The following is a 19,856-nucleotide window of genomic DNA, read 5'->3' as shown; positions in this document are numbered from 1 at the left end:
AAATTTCACCTAGGAGTAAATGGAGAAAACTATTTCTTCGGTCTCTACATTGTCTGTACTATTATGAAGAGCATATTTTCAAAATTAAGCAAAATCATAAGGCTCCCGTATTTAAAAATACATTATTTTAAGCTATTGTAATTTCATTTACTGTTTGAATTCTAATTTCAAATGCTCTTTCAATGCAATACTGTGCTAAATTATGTTATAACTCTGGTTCTGATTACCCAATCTGTGTAAAAATGTTAAATGGCTGTTCCTTCATAGCAAGAGAAAAGCACTGTTCTAGTAAAAGTTCAGATCTAAATTCCAGTATTACTTCAGGACTGGTTCTAAAAGAGAATAGTTGTTAACAACTAAATTCTGGCTAAATAAAAAAAAAGTCTGAATAGGTTTAGATATTAGAGCATCTTTTGCAATATAAACATAACTATATTTCATGAGTCTTTGTGTTTGGATAACATTATTCTAACTTGAGAAGCAAACTCTCATATGAATGCTCTGGATAACATTACAATCCATCACCTAATGTTTTGACTTTGCTTTGACAAATGTATCAGGTATTTACCTAATAATGTCATGGTACATTTTTCTAAAAAGCTCTTTGCCAATAACATTTCTTTGATTCTTTATGATGTAGTAAGCACATCTATTTCTCGTGCTTGATGTAGAAATAACTCAAGACTCAAAAGAGATAATCTTTTTCACTTCTCTTCACATGGAAGGTTAGTAGTTATCACGATTTGCTCACATGGCTGATGCCATCCCTCTTACTCTGGCCAAGAATATAACCTCACCACTTCTATCCAGGTGGTCATAGGCTCCAGGTATTCATTCACAGGTATGGCTTCCTGCTCAAACAGGAAGTAGATAAGAGGATGCTAACCCAGAAAAGTTCACCTAAGTTTACAGATCTTTGTAAATGGGGTCCTTCACCCACGTTCTGACACACCTACTGACTAAGAGGACTGAGTTCTTGGTCCCCAGTGCCAGGTCTAGATTCTGAAGTTTATATTGCCCAACTGCATGCTTGGATTCTGGAGCCCTACCCATTTCAGTCTACAGATTTTTGTGGTGTCTGACTCTCTGACAACCCCTTGACCCATCCAACTTTCCCTTAGGTATGAGTTCTTATGATTTCTGTGTCCCTGGCATAGGTCCACCTAGGCTACTCTCTTTAAATACCCAGAAATGTGCCCTGACGAACATCAAGAATATAACAGAAGGATGTGGGGAGGCTGTGAAAAAGCCACAGTCAGTGAGAAACAGTGGAACAGTTATGAAAGAAGTATACACAGCACATATCAGCACATGGGGATCGTACACACAAGGAAATCGAGGAAGTGGAGTCACCCTCCAGCAGGCTGGGAGAGTGGCGGTGTCCCTGTGTCTGTCACCACTCTGCCCCTTGGTGCCCCTTCCATGCCGAGAATCTGCGGTGTCCTCTGCTTGCTCAGCTGTGCACCTGAGGACTTGGGACAATATCCCTGCCTCTCCAATCAGAATGGTTTTCAAGTTATCTAATCCAAAATATTACCACAACCTTACGGCTATAACTTATTCACTCTTGTCTCGTAGCTTTCTTCATGTTTTTCCCCAACCAAGAATTCACTCCGTCCTTTCCTGCCATCTTCAAGGACTAGCTCCTAGGTCACCTTCATCATTAATCTTTTGTCAAGTACCTCAGGCCCTTTCCTGTCCACCAAATTCTTTCCACTATCTAGAATACATGGCATGTTGGATTTGATTAACACCTGATTATCTATATTTCTTTTCCCCAGCAGAATTCTAAGGTCTTTCATTAAAGTGACTTAGATAGGATGCTTTTCCTTTTTTTTAAATTGAAGTATACTTGATGTATAACATATAAACTACAGGTGTACAATAAAGTGGTTCACAATTTTTAAAGGTTATGCTCCATTTATAGTTATTATAAATTATTGGCTATATTTGTGTTATACAATACACCCTTTAAGCTTATTTTATACCTAATAGTTTGTACCTCTTACTCCCCTATCCCTCCCTATCTTGCCCCGCCCCCCTTTCCTTTCCCCACTGGTAACTTCTAGTTTGTTCTCTACCTCTGCGAGTCTGCTTCTTTTTTGCCGTGTTCACTAGTCTGTTGTATTTTTCAGATTCCACGTATAAGTGATATCATACAGTGTTTGTCTTCCTCTGGTGCTTTTCTTATACATACTCTTCCTCTCGCCTCTGTGTTTTTGCACATTATCTCTCTCTCCCTCTCCCTTCTCATCCCGTCCCTGAATTAACTTCTGAAAGACTCAACTATCCCCTCCCCTGGGAAGCATTCATTATCCCCTACTCCAGCCCTCAAAAAAACTGATCAGCACCCACATTGTGCTGTGACTGGACCCTACAGGTACCTCTATCACAGGGAGCACTTTGCATACAACTTTCTACATGACTTTTCTTCTCTGGACCTCTTGGGAGAAAAGGCTCTGTCTTATTTATCTTTGTATCCCCATGCCTCGTACCTCTCCCACAGCACATAATCCATATGTATTTCATTCTTGGAGAATCTGAAGTCTGGAGTCAAAGCCAAGATGCCATCCTGAGGGAGAGTGGGGTCCTAAGCAAGAGAACGAGGTGGCTGTGATGTCAGACCTGGGCAGGTCTTAGGAACTGTACCCCCTTTCCATCAGCCAACCAAGCGGATGCAATCCAGGAATAACAATGCTTTCTGACACTCTGATAAGCATTCCACATTTGTTATCTCATTTAATCCTCTTTGACTTATAGCATTTATCTCATTATTACTTGTAGCATAAGTTTCCTATCTAGCCCCTTACAGAGAAGGTCTGCTGATTGCAATCCCCACTGGAAAGACGTAAGTGCAAGGTCAGGATGCCAGGAAGGGGAAGCTAGGCTTTGGGTTATACAAAGACCATGCTTTCAGATGCTGACCACAAGGCCCGCACTCTGAACAGATAATACAAGAGTACTCGAAGCTCTGTATTGCTCATGTTTCCTTCCTACGACAGCCACATAGTACCTTCATTCAGAGATCCTCAAAACTTTTTAAACATGACCTCATTTAGCTCAATCTTAACTGCCTCAACAAACTTTTTAAATGGGTGCCTCCAATTTATTTAAAATTATCTATATGATCTTTGTTGAAGAGCAAGTTTTTTTTTTTTTGAAACAAAAAAATTCAAGTTTTCATTGGTGGCCCAGGGTAAAAATATTTTGCCCTCTGCCCATGATTTATTTCCTCATATTCTGAGTCCCAGACCTCTGTTTTGCAATGTATTTCTGAGTCATGCATCTGTTAGGGGCACTGTCTGGACAAAGGCAGCTCAGGAGATGAGGATAAATGCCATCAACTGAAATAATATTCCTAGACAACACCAATTAGCCATCACTCTAGATCAGGGGTCAGCCAACCATGGCCTGGGGGCCGAATCCAGGGGGCTACTTCTTTTTCATAAGTACAATTTTATGGGAAGATGACAAGCCCATTTCTTTGCACGTTGCAACAGCTGCCTTTGCACTACAACAGCAGAGTTCAGTCATTACGACAGAGACCATCCAGCCTGGAAAGCTTAAGGTATTCACTGGTCTGTTATTTTTAGAAAAAGTTTGCTGACCCCTGTCCTAGAAAACTGGAAAGAGGGAAACTGGACATTGTGTTATTAACTGGAGTCATGCTTTCAGAGGCTAACCACAAGGCCTGCAGCCTGAAAAAGTAAGGCAGGAGGACCCAAACCTTATACTGTCCATTTTTTATTTGCATGACAGCTGCATGGTGCCAACCTCTGGAGACTCCAAATTTCTTAGACATGATCTCCTTTGTACGCTTGCATCACCCCTCCTTTCTGAGCTCCTTCACGTGTGCAGGGAGCTCTCTCCTCCAACCAGATCACCTCCCCGAGGTCCTTCTGGGCTGGGCTGGCCCTGTCCAGCATTCTTCCGGGCTGCTCAGCGAAACTCAGACTGCCCTCCTTTGATCCCCACCACTGAAAAGATACTCTCTCTCCACATCTTAACGCTTTCCAGCATCCTCCCTTTCTAACTGTGGCAGATCCACGTGCTCTTGAAGAGAATGGCTAAGAGGAATGTACCAGCAGACACCACTGGACCTCAAGGTACCCAGAGATTCCTCACTCTGCACCTCTGTGGTCTCCATCCTCACGCTCAGCCTGTCCAATCCAAATCATAAGAGGGAGAGAGGCTTGCATCCCTGCACACGCCCCAGGTGTGCTTAAAGCTAAATCAGGAAACACTAATAGTTAATTCTGTGTATCAGAGCAGCAGCTCCATTCATTTCTCACAACAGCACACTGCTGGTTGAAGCCTCTCAGGGCAGGTGACCTCTGTGCACTCACCTGAGATGGGTAGCATTCAAGTGATCTCCTCACTTGGCATAAGAATAGGTACTGTATATAAAATAGACAACCAACAGGGACCTACTGTCTAGCACAGGGAACCAGACTCAATATTTTGTAATAACCTATAAGGCAGGGGTCCCCAACCCCTGCCTTATAGGGTGGGGAGTCTCCTGTTACGAGCCGGGCCGCACAGCAGGAGGTGATGCCGGCAGGCGAGCAAGCGAAGCTTCATCTGCCGCCCTCCATCGCTCACGTTACTGCCTGAACCATACCCGCCCCGACCTGGTCCATGGAAAAATCGTCTTCCACGAAACCAGTCCCTGGTGCCAAAAAGGTTGGGGACTGCTGTTATAAGGGAAAAGAATCTGAAAAAGAATATCTATATCTGAATCACTTTGCTGTACCTGAAACTAACACAACATTGTACGTCAACTAGACTTCAATTAAAAAAAAGAAAGAAAAAAAAAACAGGAAAAGAAAAAGAACAGGTAGAGCCTGAAAGCCTGAGCGCTGGCCTGAAGTTATGCCTCATGATACAGTGAAGAATGTTACGGGGAAGAGCTTCAGGGTCGGGTAGACTGGGCTTGACTCCAAACTTTTCTACATATAACTTTGTATATTTCAGTGCACTTACGTCACCTTCCTGTCCCTCACCTTCTCATCTATAAAATAAGGATAACCATGTCTATTTCGATGGATTGCTGGAAGATGAAATGAACAAATGTATGGAAAACCCTTAGTGTGCTGGGTACCTGCTGGTCACTCAGGGGCTGTAGCTACTATGCCTTTAAAAATGCCACTTACATTTAATAATTTATGCTCTGGTGGGTTTTTCAGCAAAAATCACTACCCTGCTACATGCCAGGTACCATGCTAGGAGCTGGGACTGTGTACTCTGATGACCAAAACCAAGATGGTTCCCAAACCCGTGGCACTTACAGACCATTTGCCTATAAGGTTACACACAGAATGTCCAAATAGCACATGGAAGTCCAATTTTGCACAGAGAAGAAGAAAGCGAGGTTCTGGAGCATGAAGTAAGCCAGTGAAGGAAGCACGAATGAAATTCAGATGCGAGTTCTCCAATTCACAAGCTCACATTTCCCCTCATTTTAGTTTGGCAATTATAGATAAGCAACACTGTGCTTGTTCTTTGCCCTCTAAAACTGTTGACTAAATTAAACAGAGAAAGGAAGACAACCTCCCAAAGCCACATGGGAGTCTAGGATTGGCAGAGAATGGCGCCGATTATGGGAGCAAGTCTGCAGAAAGTTATGGCATGAAAGACATCTGTTAACTCATATATTAGCCACTGCTTGGTTGCCAAAGTGGGTCCCTTAGCCAAGCTCCTTAATATGAGGGCAAAAGTAGTAGATCCAATTATATAGATTAGGGGAAAGAAAGAGAAGAACATGCAGACCCTTGTCAAAGAAAACTGTATTTAATAGACACCTACTATCCTCAGTGTTCCCACGTATGTTTGCTTGTGCCAACCCGTTAAGCAGGTAACCAGACAGAATAAAAAAGGTCTAACCTGCTCACAGTTTTTGTTCCTCTTCAGATCCCCGTCTCACTAAGAAGTTTCACAAACTCAAGCTGGGAGGCAGAAATCTTGCCTGACCCAACACCAGAGCCATCTCAATGTATTTTTCAGCAAGAGCAGGTGGAGAGAAAACAGAGCTGAGCCCTGAGCCAGTAGCTGCAGGAGATGCTGAAGCCACCCCCAGGCTGGTTAAGTCCCGGCATCCAGGCTCACATTCCTACCAGGATGTGAGGACCAGAACCAGAAAATGCCAAACGCACACAGTTTTGGGCGCTCCCCAGGTACTGATAGACCCTTGACTAAGAATATATTTTAAGGTGAAATGACCTTTACAATTCCTTACAGATCAATTGTTTAAGTACTTACTCAATACCAACTATATGCCCAACATTGTGATAAATACAGTGAAGTATCTCAGGCCCTCCAAAGATGCGGGAGCCAAGAACATCCAGGATAAGAGTGAATGCATGATTCTTCACAGCATTCGAGTGGACTCGTGACACATGGCTGAAGTTGCCAAGCCTGCTGACATATCACCAAAGCCCTGTGTTCGGGGGTAATCTTCCTCTTCACCAGGGGACACAATACTGTGTACCAGACTCTACAAAGAAGCTAAGCTGTTCACTCAGGGCTGTGGCCTTCAAGGAGCTGAGAGCTGCTAAAACAGTCAGCGGTTTTCAAAACCACTCAAGGCAGCCACTGGGCTTTAGAAATTGCCTGGAGGCTTCTGACATGTGTTTGGCTGCTCTAGGGTGGTTCTCCTGGAAAGCGGCCACACTGCGGCTCAGAAGCCAGCAGAGTGCATGCCAGACATTCAGTGCCTTGCAAGGAATGGGATTCCCTATCCAGGAATGAAGGAAGAGGGGAGAATAACAAACAGAGTGACATCTATCATTACACTGCACTTGGTAAGGAAATCCCTCCCTCTAGATGCAGCCTTCTCAACTGAGTCTTGAAATGTAAAGGCATTGATCGTGTTGCCATCTGCACATCTATCACTTCACATGGGAATGCTGTCTCATCACCCCGTTACTTTCACTGAGACCTCACAGCATCTTGGTTTGATTTATGGCCTTCAGGGTCAGTCCTGGCTTTGAAGCCTGGCCCTGCCATTTACTAGCTGTGTTATCTACCTTTGCAAAGCCTCAGTTTCTCCATCAGTAAAATGGGGATGACAACCAAATCGGTATAAAGATTAAATACTCATTAATTAAATAATTCATGTAATTGCCTTAGCATATTGAAAATGCTCCATGCTCCATTTTTAAGAAGTGCCTGAATTATGTTATCATTAAAGGTAAGTCTAGGATCCCCTGGTTCAGTTCATTGATTTTGTCTGCACAATTTGGGGCCGGATTTATCTTTCTGGGGGTTATTTGGTAAGAAGGTTATTGATAGTTCTCCCATAAGAAGTGGAAGAAGACCCATGTGTGCTGGCATGGACTGGGCTTGAGGTTAAATCCTGAAGTGACTCAGGCTCCTGAAGATGTGAGCCTTTCAAGCTGCTGTAGCCTTTGGGTGATGAATGGCCTTCTTGTGACCATGCAGTAGAACTGATCATGCATTTTACCATTTTGGTGTTTCTTAATATTTACTAGGAAATCATTTAAATATTATAATTTTGTTGAGTTCTACAAATGCATACAATAGAAACTGTCATTATAAGTAATTTACATTATGAAGATGAAAATCGTATTTCTTTAAACTTGCATTTCTTTAGTTACTAGAACAATTGACTCTTTTTCATAATCTTATTGAATCTTCTTATTTCTTCTCTGTAAATTGTTTCACATCCTTTGCCCATTTTCTTATACAGGATTAATTTCATTGATCTGGAGTAGCTCTTTATATATTAAAGATAAACTCCTTTCCTCCTCATATAGCACTTTATATATTAAAGATAAACCTCTTTTTTGCTGCAAAGTTTTCCCCAGTCTTTTGTTCCCTTTTTATTTAAAACAAAAGTTTGAAATTTTTATATAGCTGAAGTTATTGATTTTGTTCCTTTGTAATTACTTTCATTGCTTTTAAGTTTAGAAAGTCTTTTCTTACTTCAAAAGTAGTTAAATATGCACCTATAATTTCTTACATATTTTGGCATGTGGTTCATGATTACTTTTTTTTTTTTTTTGCAGTACGTGGGCCTCTCACTGCTGTGGCCTCTCCTGTTGTGGAGCACAGGCTCCGGACGTGCAGGCCCAGTGGCCATGGCTCACGGGCCCAGCCGCTCCATGGCATGTGGGATCCTCCCAGACCGGGGCACAAACCCGTGTCCCCTGCATCGGCAGGCGGACCCTCAACCACTGCGCCACCAGGGAAGCCCTGATTACTTTTAACTGCTTAATTTATTTAGATTCTTAGTCTGGTAACAGGTTTAAATGTTATAAATTGGTATAGTCTTTATGGAAAAATGTTTTTGCAATATGAATCAAAAACCACAAATGGGTTGGTGTTCCTTGCCCTACTTCTAAAAAATGTAACTAAAGAAAATGATCAGGCATACAGCCACAGATTTCTACTGAAGACAGTCATTCCAATGCTGCTTATATTAGCAGAAAATGGAAATAACTTCAAAGTCTCTCATGGTGGTGGAGTAAATATTCTTTAGCTGCACTGTCCAATAATGGTAACCACCAGCCACATGTGGTATTTAAATTTAAATGTATTAAAATTAAGTAAAATTAAATATTCAGCTCCTCAGTTGCTCAAATGCTCAATAGCCACATGTGACAAGTCGCTACCATACTGGATAGCAGTGGTATCAAACATCCCCATTCTCATAGAAGTTTCTGTTGAATAGTGCTACTCTGTGGCCATTAAAATCAGGTTTTGAAAGAATATTTAAAACAATTGGATAATTTATAATATGATGGTAAGTAAAAATATCAAAATATAAAATATTTAATGAATTCAGATCGGTTGCAGCAACTTTAATCATCAATATCTTCATCAAATGCTGTTTTCTACAGAGGAAACCCAAACCCTGCCCTCACGAAGCTTGTTGTCTTAAAGAAAAGAGAAAAAAAAAAAGAAAATCTGAAGTGCAATAGGTGCATAGGAATTTAATGAGATACACAGGGAAATGTAGCACATGGCACCTACTCTGTAGCTGTTAACTGACTGACTGGAATTCCAAATGGGAATTATTATACTGGATCATATACAAGGCCTAATTAACACTGTATTCTGTGGCCAACAGTGGTCTCAAAAGAAGCCATGATTATTCTTCTGTCAACATCTATTGATATTATCCACCAAAGGCACAAAAACAACTTAGCAAACAAATGGCATTTAAGAACCTGGAGTACATAAAGCAAAGAACTTTACAGAGTACTTAGTAAATACGGAAAGGTTATAAGGCCTCTGAAACATCAATAAATAATCAACCACAACAAAAGAATGCTTCACTTATATGTGAATAAAACTTTGGAAAATGATGCCCATAAGTAAAACCTACATGCAATTTGTATTCAACCTTCCCACTAAGAACAACTGAAAAGTTAAACAAAATATATATATTTTTAAATCTTGAAAGTATCAAAGAGTTAATAAAATGGTGAGAAAAATATCTGGGAGAAGATGAAAATTTAAAGAGGTGGGCTCAGCATCTGGGATCACTTTTTAGCTTAAGAATCCAAGAGTTGATGTCCAGAGACCACCAAGGATAGAAATAAACTAGTTTTTGAAAGGACTTCAATCCAGCTCTGAGCCATCTGGTCTGCCCAGAAAAATCTCAAGCCCTGAAAATGGACTAAAACGATCCCAGATTGTTATTCCCCCAGGAACCTGATAGAAATAACTCAAAACTCTCTAGAGGAATAGATCCTAGGCCTCAAACTATTTCTACAAAACATTTGCAATATAATGTCCATTACACAATTGAAGATAACCAGTCACACTGGAGAAAAGATGAGTGACAATCAAAACAGCTCCTAAGTGGCTCTAGAGTTTGTAATTATCAGATATGGACTTCAAATTGCTATGTGTATTGTGCTTGAGAAAATTTTAAAAATTATTAAAAACTTAGTACATAACATTCTAAAAAGTGAGAGAGCAAATCTGAAAAAGAACCAAATGGAAATTCTAGAACTAAAAAACACAATACCTGAAATAACTCAATGGGTGAGTTTAACAGCAGATCAGACCTGAAGGGAGAATTTGTGAACTGGAAGACAGGTTTGGAATGGAGCATGGAAAGGCAAAATTTGGAATATACAGAAGACATCATGGGAAACACAGAGAATATGGAGAAAAAAATCTAACATTGGAATCCCAGGAGGAAAAGTGAGTTGAAGCAATTTCATGGATGACAGCTGAGGCCTTTCCCATGAATCCCCAAATTCATGAAGCCTTAGGAACTTCAGGGAGAAAAAAATAAGAAGAAATCCACACCTAGAACCATCATTTTAAAACTACAGAGAACTAAAGATGAAGAGGAAAATCTTCAAGACAGTTGACCATAAAAGATTACCTTTAGAGGAACAACAGTTTAAATTATTATTGACTTTGCAACAGCAACAATGGAACCCAGGCGACAATGGAATATACCTTCAATGAGCTGAAAGAAAATCATTGCCAACCTAGAACTGACATCCCCAGTAATAATATCCTTAAAGAGGGAGAGGGAAATAAATCATTTCAGAGAAGCAAAAACTGAGAAGTCTGTACCAGCAGACCCACCATTAAAAAGATACCAGTGAATGTTCTTCAGGCACAAAAAAAAAAAAAAAAGGAATCCCAGATGGAAGGTCAGAGATGCTGAATGAAGAAAAAGTATTAGAAAGGAAGGAGTCAGCAGGCTGACTGTACACGAATGTGATGCAGAAGAACCAGGAAGATCTAGCTTACAGGAGAGATTATCTTCCCCTTATACAAGTTAAAAATTATATTTGGCTATCCTCCAAAAGAAAAGAGCTAAAACAAATCCTTGTATCACATTTTGGAATATATTTTTCACTATTTTGGGGTGGGGGGATATCAGACGTCATGGAGAAAAGATCAATATATTATACTGGGAATTCCCCGGCAGTCCAGTGGTTAGGACGCCACACTTCCAATGCCAGGGGCCTGTGTTCAATCCCTGGTCGGGGAACTAAAATCCCACAAGCCGCATGGTGAGGCCTATATATACATATAATACTGCATCTTTTAAAAAATATAAATGTTGAAAGTAACTACAAAGTAATAACAGAAAATGTTTGCAATAATTTATCAGCTAAGATCAGGTTCAATTCTATGTGGAGGGGCACCTAGGGGTGGAAACAGGGGAGACAGAGGGTTCCTAAGAGGTTTCAGATACTATTTTACTCATATTTACACATATTTATCATTAATTGATAAAAACAGATAATGAATTAAGAAAGAAACCTAAGAGACCTAATTCTTTGTTGAATGTAGAGATATTCGTTGGTCTGGCAACCAGTACAGAAAAGGTTCTGTTTTCCACTATGTAAATTGGAAATATATTATAAATGCAAATTTCTGATATTTATGATACGAGAGTAGGATAAGGAATAGCCTTTTCCTATGGTTTGTGAAAAAATGTAAATAGTTGTATTTTGAGGATAATTTAATTTTTCAGCACAGACTACAGGTCCCCTTAATGTCCCCCCATCCCTGGAATTCTAAGATTCATCCTAAATACTGTGAGAATATTAGTCCTGAATTACTGAGATACAAGTCCTTGGTTCTAACCACAGGCCAAGGGGGCTGCCAATGATTTTATTCCGTTGTTCTCAAAGGACATCACTACTGAAAGGAATTATTCCATCAACAACGGTGCTGTTGAGTGGCCTTCTCGTTGTATTCCCGTCTCATTCACATTATCTACCCCGCCAGCCCCCTTTATTTCAAGGTGTTCCTACAGCCCTCTGCTCTCCTAAAACCCCCAGGCTGAAATGATAATTTATGTCCATGGCTTAACTGAATCAGTTCAGGAAGGTTCCCCACAGGCAGGAACAGCTGAATGGTAAAGCAGACATTTGTCATCAGTTGAATTCTATTCACTGAGAACATCACTGTGCCAGGCAAATGTGAGAGAGGAAAAAATGGGCAGGAAGCACTCACTCACCTGCCGCAGTTTGGTTCCCACCATGGAGGCACTGCTGTCAAGCACAAACACCACATTCTTGGGTAAAGGAGGAAGGTCTTTGGGGGCAAAGTAGTGCACAAAATAGCCATTTAGAACCTGGTGGAGGGAAAAGAACGTAAAAATGGTAGTACCCATATTAGGTAGGAAAACAAACCAAAATGGATAGTCTATGGGATCTCTAATAAAAGTCAAAGGTAGCATGAAACAGAGTCTAGGGCCAGATTCCGTACACAGAGCAAAAGTATCCATGGTCCTGATTCCTCCAACTAATTGCAAATTAATTAACTAATTTGTTTATTTAAACATCTTTATTGGAGTATAATTGCTTTACAATGGTGTGTTTCTGCTTTATAACAAAGTGAATCAGCTATACATATACATATATCCCCATATCCCGTCCCTCTTGCGTCTCCCTCCAAACCTCCCTATCCCACCCCTCTAGGTGGTCACAAAGCACCGAGATGATCTCCCTGTGCTATGCGGCTGCTTCCCACTAGCTATCTATTTTACATTTGGTAGTGTATATACATCCATGCCACTCTCTCACTTCGTCCCAGCTTACCTTTCCCACTCCCTGTGTCCTCAAGTCCATTCTCTACATCTGCGTCTTTATTCCTGTCCTGTCCCTAGGTTCTTCAGAGCTTTTTAAGACTCCAAATATATGTGTTAGCATATGGTATTTGTTTTTCTCTTTCTGACTTACATCACTCTGTATGACAGACTCTAGGTCCATCCACCTCACTACAAATAACTCAATTTTGTTTCTTTTTATGGCTGAGTAATATTCCATGGTATATATGTGCCACATCTTCTTTATCCATTCATCTGCCGATGGACACTTAGGTTGCTTCCATGTCCTAGCTATTGTAAATAGAGCTGCAATGAACATTGTGGTACATGACTCTTTTTGAATTATGGTTTTCTCAGGGTATATGCCCAGTAGTGGGATTGCTGGGTCGTATGGTAGTTCTATTTTTAGTTTTCTAAGGAACCTCCATACTGTTCTCCATAGTGGCTGTATCAATTTACATTCCCACCAACAGTGCAAGAGGGTTGCCTTTTCTCCACACCCTCTCCAGCATTTGTTGTTTGTAGATATTTTGACGATGGCCATTCTGACTGGTGTGAGGTGATACCTCACTGCAGTTTTGATTTGCATTTCTCTAATGATTAGTGATGTTGAGCATCCTTTCATGTGTTTGTTGACAATCTGTATATCTTCTTTGGAGAAATGTCTATTTAGGTCTTCTGTCCATTTTTGGATTGGGTTGTTTTTTTGATATTGAGCTGCATGAGCTGCTTGTAAATTTTGAAGATTAATCTTTTGTCAGTTGCTTCATTTGCAAATATTTTCTCCCATTCTGAGGGTTGTCTTTTCGTTATGGTTTCATTTGCTGTGCAAAAGCTTTTAAGTTTCATTAGGTCCCAGTTGTTTATTTTTATTTCCATTTCTCTAGGAAGTGGGTCAAAAAGGATCTTGCTGTGATGTATGTCAGAGTGTTCTATGTCTTCCTCTAAGAGTTTTATAGTGTCTGGCCTTACATTTAGGTCTTTAATCCATTTTGTTTATTTTTGTGTATGGTGTTAGGGAGTGTTCTAATTTCATTCTTTTACATGTAGCTGTCCAGTTTTCCCAGCACCACTTATTAAAGAGGCTGTCTTTTCTCCATTGTGTATTTTTGCCTCCTTTATCAAAAATAAAATGACCATATGTGTGTGGGTTTATCTCTGGGCTTTCTGTCCTGTTCCATTGATCTATATTTCTGTTTTTGTGCCAGTACCATACTGTCTTGATTACTGTAGCTTTGTAGTACAGTCTGAAGTCAGGGAGCCTGATTCCTCCAGCTCCGTTTTTCTTTCCCAAGATTGCTTTGGCTATTCGGGGTCTTTTGTGTTTCCATACAAATTATGAAAATTTTTGTTCTAGTTCTGTGAAAAAGGCCATTGGTAGTTTGATAGGGATTGCACTGAATCTGCAGATTGCTTTGGGTAGTATAGTCATTTTCACAATGTTGATTCTTCCAATCCAAGAACATGGTATAGCTCTCCATCTGTTTGTATCATCTTTGTTTCATCAGTGTCTTATAGTTTTCTGCATACAGGTCTTTTGTCTCCTTAGGTAAGTTTATTCCTAGGTATTTTATTCTTTTCATTGCAGTGGTAAGTGGGAGTGTTTCCTTAATTTCTCTGTCAGATTTTTCATCATTAGTGTATAGGAATGCCAGAGATTTCTGTGCATTAACTTTGTATCCTGCTACTTGACCAAATTCATGGATTAGCTCTAGTAGTTTTCTGGTAGCATCTTTAAGACTCTCTATGTATAGTATCATGCCATCTGCAAACAGTGACAGCTTTACTTCTTCTTTTCCGATTTGGATTCCTTTTATTTCTTTTTCTTCTCTGATTGCTGTGGCTAAAACTTCCAAAACTATGTTGAATAATAGTGGTGAGAGTGGATCTTGTCTTCTTTCTGATCTTAGAGGAAATGGTTTCAGTTTTCACCATTGAGAACGATGTTGGCTGTGAGTTTTTCATATATGCCCTTTATTATGTTAAGTTCCCTCTATGCCCATTTTCTGGAGAGTTTTTATCATAAATGGGTGTTGAATTTTGTCGAAAGCTTTTTCTGCATCCATTGAGATGGTCATATGGCTTTTCTCCTTCAAATTGTCAATATGGTGTATCACATTGATTGATTTGCGTACATTGAAAAATCCTTGCATTCCTGGGATAAACCCCAGTTGATCATGGTGTATGATCCTTTTAATGTGCTGTTGGATTCTGTTTGCTAGTATTATGTTGAGGATTTTTGCATCTATGTTCATCAGTGATATTAGCCTGTAGTTTTCTTTCTTTGTGACATCTTTGACTAATTGCTAATTTAATCTGTATAAGGTCATTCTTTAAAAGTGTATCGACTACACTGACTAAATCAATTTAAATTATCCATCCCTTCTTGACCCTTGTCACTTGAGAATCCTGCTCCCTTCATTATCTGGTTTTTCCTAACCACCTTTCATGTTAAGACATAAAGACTGCTTACACTCTGGATGCACATTAATACATTTTGATATTCCCGCCCTGTCTTTGGAGCAACATAACCTAAGAAAAAGGAGCTATGGGCCTGTCTAAATTAAAATTAAAGACGAATTACGTTCTAACTTCATCTAAATACCACAGGGAAAATTAGATTATAGGTTTCATTTGCCTCCTGATTATTGAAGCAGGAAACAGATAACCCCAGCCTCCAGCAAGGGAACACTGCTGGTCTTCTTGGAGACATATTTGGGGTTAAAATAGATTTCCTAAGAAATGGTAGTTCTCCCTCCCTTAGGTAAGTATTGAAATCCCTAGTTCTAGGTGTAACTAACAGTATCAAGCAACTAACATGAAACAGCAACGACGAACCCATTACCTGGATGTCCCCAATGCCCTGTTCCCTATTAACATCATATCTAATGATGAAATCTCCCAAAATGCCATTCTGGGCAATCTTGGCTTGTTGGACCACAGTAGGTTTAAAAATGACTTTGGCAAAAGTTTCGTTTTGGTTGATAACCGTAGAAGGAGGTGGCCCAGAATCATCTGTAAGCAAGATATAGAGATAGTTAATAACTGAGTATATAAATTTTTTCTGAAAAGAAACAAGATCTATTTTGCATGGACACAAAGGGTTAGACTTTATTTTAGTTCAGGTTTATATTTCATATGAACTCCCAAAACTTTGTACAAATAACATATCACAATGCACCAGGTATGGTAGCATATATTTCACTTCTATGCCTCCTTTTAAATCTTTTCTTATAAGAATTTTTAAAATACGCAAAAGTAGACAGAACAGTAAAATGAACTCCCATGTACCCATCACCTGACTTTAACAATTATCAACCTTTTACCAATCTTTTGCATCTGTTTTTATGTATCCTCTCACAATTGTTTGCTAGAATTTTAAAACAAATCTGAGCCATCATACTTCATCCATGAATACTTCAGTATATATCTCTAACTACAAGAACACTTTTAGTGTAACCACAAAACCACTGGCACAAGTAACAAAATTAATGCTCAGTGCTTTATTATCAACATATACTCAGTTTGTATTTAAATTTTCCTGAGTCTCTAGAACCTATCTTGGAACAGTTGCTTTGTTTGAATCAGGATCATAACAAAGTCCCCACATCACATTTGGTTTATGTTTCTTAAATCTCTTTTAATCCACTAGTGTCCCCCCTCTTCACCTTTTTTCTAATGCTACACATAAGTGTTGTAAAACACTGGTTATTTGTCCTATGGAGTTTCTTACATTCTGTATTTTGTGATTGTTTACTTGTCCTGTCTTTTAACTTGCTCTTCTGAAGCCCTGGTCCCCAACTTTGGATTGAATGTAGCATCTGGGGGAGTAGAAAACATACCAATGCCCAGGCCAAGAGCTCATTTAATTGGTCTGCGACACAGCCGAGGCATCAGGATGTTTAAATTCCCCGTGGGAGTCTAATGCTCAGTTAAGATTGAGAATCACAACTCAGTCCCCTGTAGTTCCTGTGTTCTGGTGGGTAGAGCTAGAGACAGGCTAGACTCAGCTTCAGTGCTATGGACAAGAACACTTCTTGATGATGCTGAGTCCCTACTACTTTATCACATCAGAAAGTACACAAATCTAGTCGTCTACTTTTAGTTGCAGTTAAGATTGATGGTGGGTTCTGATCACCCATGATAAAGTTCCTCATCAGTCTTTCCCTTAACAGTTTTATCAATCACTGATGATGTCTGCCTGTTCACTATTTCATTAGAGTCGCAGAAGGCTGCTTTCTAATTCTATCATTCCTTCCATATGGAATTCTTCAGTAAGGAACACTTTTCCTCCATCAATCATTTGGTTGTCCTAACATACTGTTTGTCCAGAAAACTTATGACTCTTTAAAGAAAACATTTTCCAAAGCTTTCCCCAGCATGAAACTTAGGATATAAATTAGAATTCCAGAAAGAGGATAAATGGATTTTATGTGATTTAAGAAAAATTAGTGATGACAAAGAGCATCTCGTTTTACTCCTAACCTTCATTTCCTTCAGCAGGACACACTACAGAGAATTATTTCGTGGACTACCCACCTTTGTAAATCCATACACCACCATGTCTATATACCGAACAACAGAAACCCAAATTTTTGAGATCTGCATGCATGATGAAGAATATGAAAATAAAATGAGGAATTCGTAAACATCAGTATGTGGACTTTTTATCCAGATACTGAATCAAAGCCCGGATTAAAACTGCTACAGAGCATCTGATTCTCTTTTTAAATCTATTCAAGTTGATACCATGGAGTAAGCTGACCAGCAATTTTCCATCCCTAATTAGCAAAATAAAAAAGGAAATGAGGCAAAATTTGCCCATGGTAATTTGTGTTTAAGAATAAACTTCTTTCTGCTAAGGGCTTATTTAGACAAAAGTCAAAGGAAGCTTAGACATTTCCTTCAACAGAACTGACAATTATTTTTTAGAGACCACTTAGGTGTAACCTTAACAGGAACCACCGGGCAGAACTGACTCTTCTATTATTTGGACTTTATTATCGAGGGCAGGGATTTCAGGAGTGGCCAGAGAGCTAGCAAACAGAAAGTCTGTTCTTACAGAAAGTCAGTTGTATGCAAGAGAACATACTTCCAACAGATCTGCTCATCTGAAGAAGGAGCTGTGAAAATCTCGAGGGCATGCTAACAAGTGCCAGCCTGTGTTCCCTGGAGTCAATCTTTCATTGTCATTACTGGTAAAGCCCCAAAGAGTGAGAGGTATGATAATACATTAGCTATAATACATTAGCTAGATAATACATTAGCTAGAACTCAGGATCACAAATGAGTCAGAAGGACCTGCATTTGATACTGGGTCTGCCTCTCATCATCTCTGAGGCTCTGGGCAGGTTATTGAGCCCTGGTTATCTCCTATAAAATGGATGAATCGTCTACCAAACACACCATTGAAATGGTTGTGATGTGATGTACCTAGCACCATTCTGATTCATGATGGGCAGTCACGCTAGCTAACATTATCATCAACCATAAAGGGGTACAAAAAATAGAAGGGCCAGTGAATTCTAAAACAGCACAACGTGTCAAACTTGGGATACTTCTTGCAACGAAGAGGAAAGAACTACTGCTATTCGCAACACGGTTGAATCTGAGAGTCATGTTGAGTGAAAACACAAGATACAAAAGAAAGTATTCAGTATGTTTCCATTTACACAAAGCTCAAGAGCAGGCATAACTCACTCATGGCAATTGAAGGAGCCTAGCGGTTCCCTTCGGGGGTGAATACTGACTGGGAAAGAGGATAAGGGGACCTTTTGGGGTGTTGAAAATACTCTACGTCTTGACCTGAAAGTAATTGGTTGGGTATATACATAGGTAAAAATTCATTAAATTGCACACATAAGATTTATACACTTTATTCTGGGCATAGCCCAATTTAAAAAAAAAAATTAAACTCATTGAAAGCTGTATAGTCCAATAGATTGAACAAACAATCCCTGGGTGGAACACAGTATTATGTGCCAAATGAACCTCTATCTTAGGGTAAGTCTGTTTGTGTAGGCATTTATATGGGGATTAGGTGTATTCATTGTAGTTCCAGCTGGCAGAATGTGGACCAGGGACAGAGTTACAAGGAAGCACTTGCGTGCAGCATCTCTAAGCTCTAAGAAAGATGTCCTGTTGGCAGAAGCAGCTTTCACAACTCATCTCACTAGAAGTGTTCCAGCAAACCCTGGATGGGTTCATCACCTGCAGGGGTGATGCAGGCCAGCTCTACCACGTAGTTTTGGACCAGCAGCATCAGTATCACCTGGGAACTTGCTAGAAACACAAATTCCTGGGTTCATCCCAGAAACTCTGAGTCAGAAACCCTGGAGGTGGGACCCAGGAATCTGTATTTTCGCAATCCTTCCAGGTGATTCTGGTTCCTGCACAAAGACAGTGGTCATGTGCCTTTGATATATGTAATTGGGTGCCACTAGATTCTCTCTAACCTTAAAATTCTACATGAATGAGATTTGACTCTCTTTACACTGTCAGGACATACTTACTATTTCATGTTTCAAGTCTCTCTCATTGAAATGGTCTTTACAATTACCCTGAATTAATACCATTCATGGTTGAATGAAAGTACTGAGGATTAAAAAGTATAATTTCTGTCTTCATAATTCATTTGACTAGGCTCTTTGATATAGGCCATGAGAAAGGATAGTGTATTATTATTTTTGTTTCCTACTGACCTCTGATGTTTGCTAGTGCATGATGAAAATTCATGAGATTCCTCTAAATAGGCTTATTTTATGTGCCCAAAGAGTGGGTTGATGCCCAGTAGGGTTATTCACCAAGAAGCCCGGTTCCTGAGGTTGACCTCCACCCACTAATTACCAGACAGTCAATGTGACCCAAGGAATTTTCCACTACCTATCAAAAAAAAAAAAAAAAAAAGGTCTGCTGGGAAAAATTCCAGAGTAGTATCTCTAGAAAATAAAATCCTCTTTTTATTAGAGAAGGAAAAAATCTTAATAAAAAATTTATTAGAGAACGAAAAAAATCAATGAGATTAGTATAGGCTGCCCACAGTTACTGACCAAAATCTCAAAGCATAATAGTACTATTTAGCTTTTCCTGACTGTGAATTGGGGCTCATCCTGGTGACCGCCACAAAATCGTAAGCACAATGGGCTAATTTATTAGCAGGGCCCTCAGCAATCACGGGATGTGTCCTAAACATAATGAAGAGTGCAAGGCAACAGGTTGGGAGCAGACCAAGAGTGAGAATCTGACCTACTTTTCTAATGAGAAACCACATATTTTTTCCTCCTATTGGTTTGCCCTCCTTCGT

General features: G+C 39.8%; 1 protein-coding gene across 1 annotated transcript in view; it reads right to left on the bottom strand.

Moving 5' to 3' along the window:
- Positions 1-19,856, bottom strand: part of ITIH5 (inter-alpha-trypsin inhibitor heavy chain 5) — a gene marked incomplete at its 3' end in the record, with an annotated part of 53,573 nt that overhangs the window by 20,456 nt on the left and 13,261 nt on the right. The window contains exons 4-5 of the mRNA XM_079728716.1: positions 15,399-15,568; positions 11,963-12,079 (exon numbers count right to left, since the gene is read on the bottom strand). Coding sequence (XP_079584842.1) covers positions 11,963-12,079; positions 15,399-15,568 — 287 coding nt within the window. The remainder of the gene's footprint in view (positions 1-11,962; positions 12,080-15,398; positions 15,569-19,856) is intronic.

Source organism: Hyperoodon ampullatus (genome assembly GCF_949752795.1).
Source record: "Hyperoodon ampullatus genome assembly, contig: scaffold_694, whole genome shotgun sequence".
NCBI classification, from domain to species: Eukaryota; Metazoa; Chordata; class Mammalia; order Artiodactyla; family Ziphiidae; genus Hyperoodon; species Hyperoodon ampullatus.
This window is presented reverse-complemented; position numbering and strand designations above follow the sequence as displayed.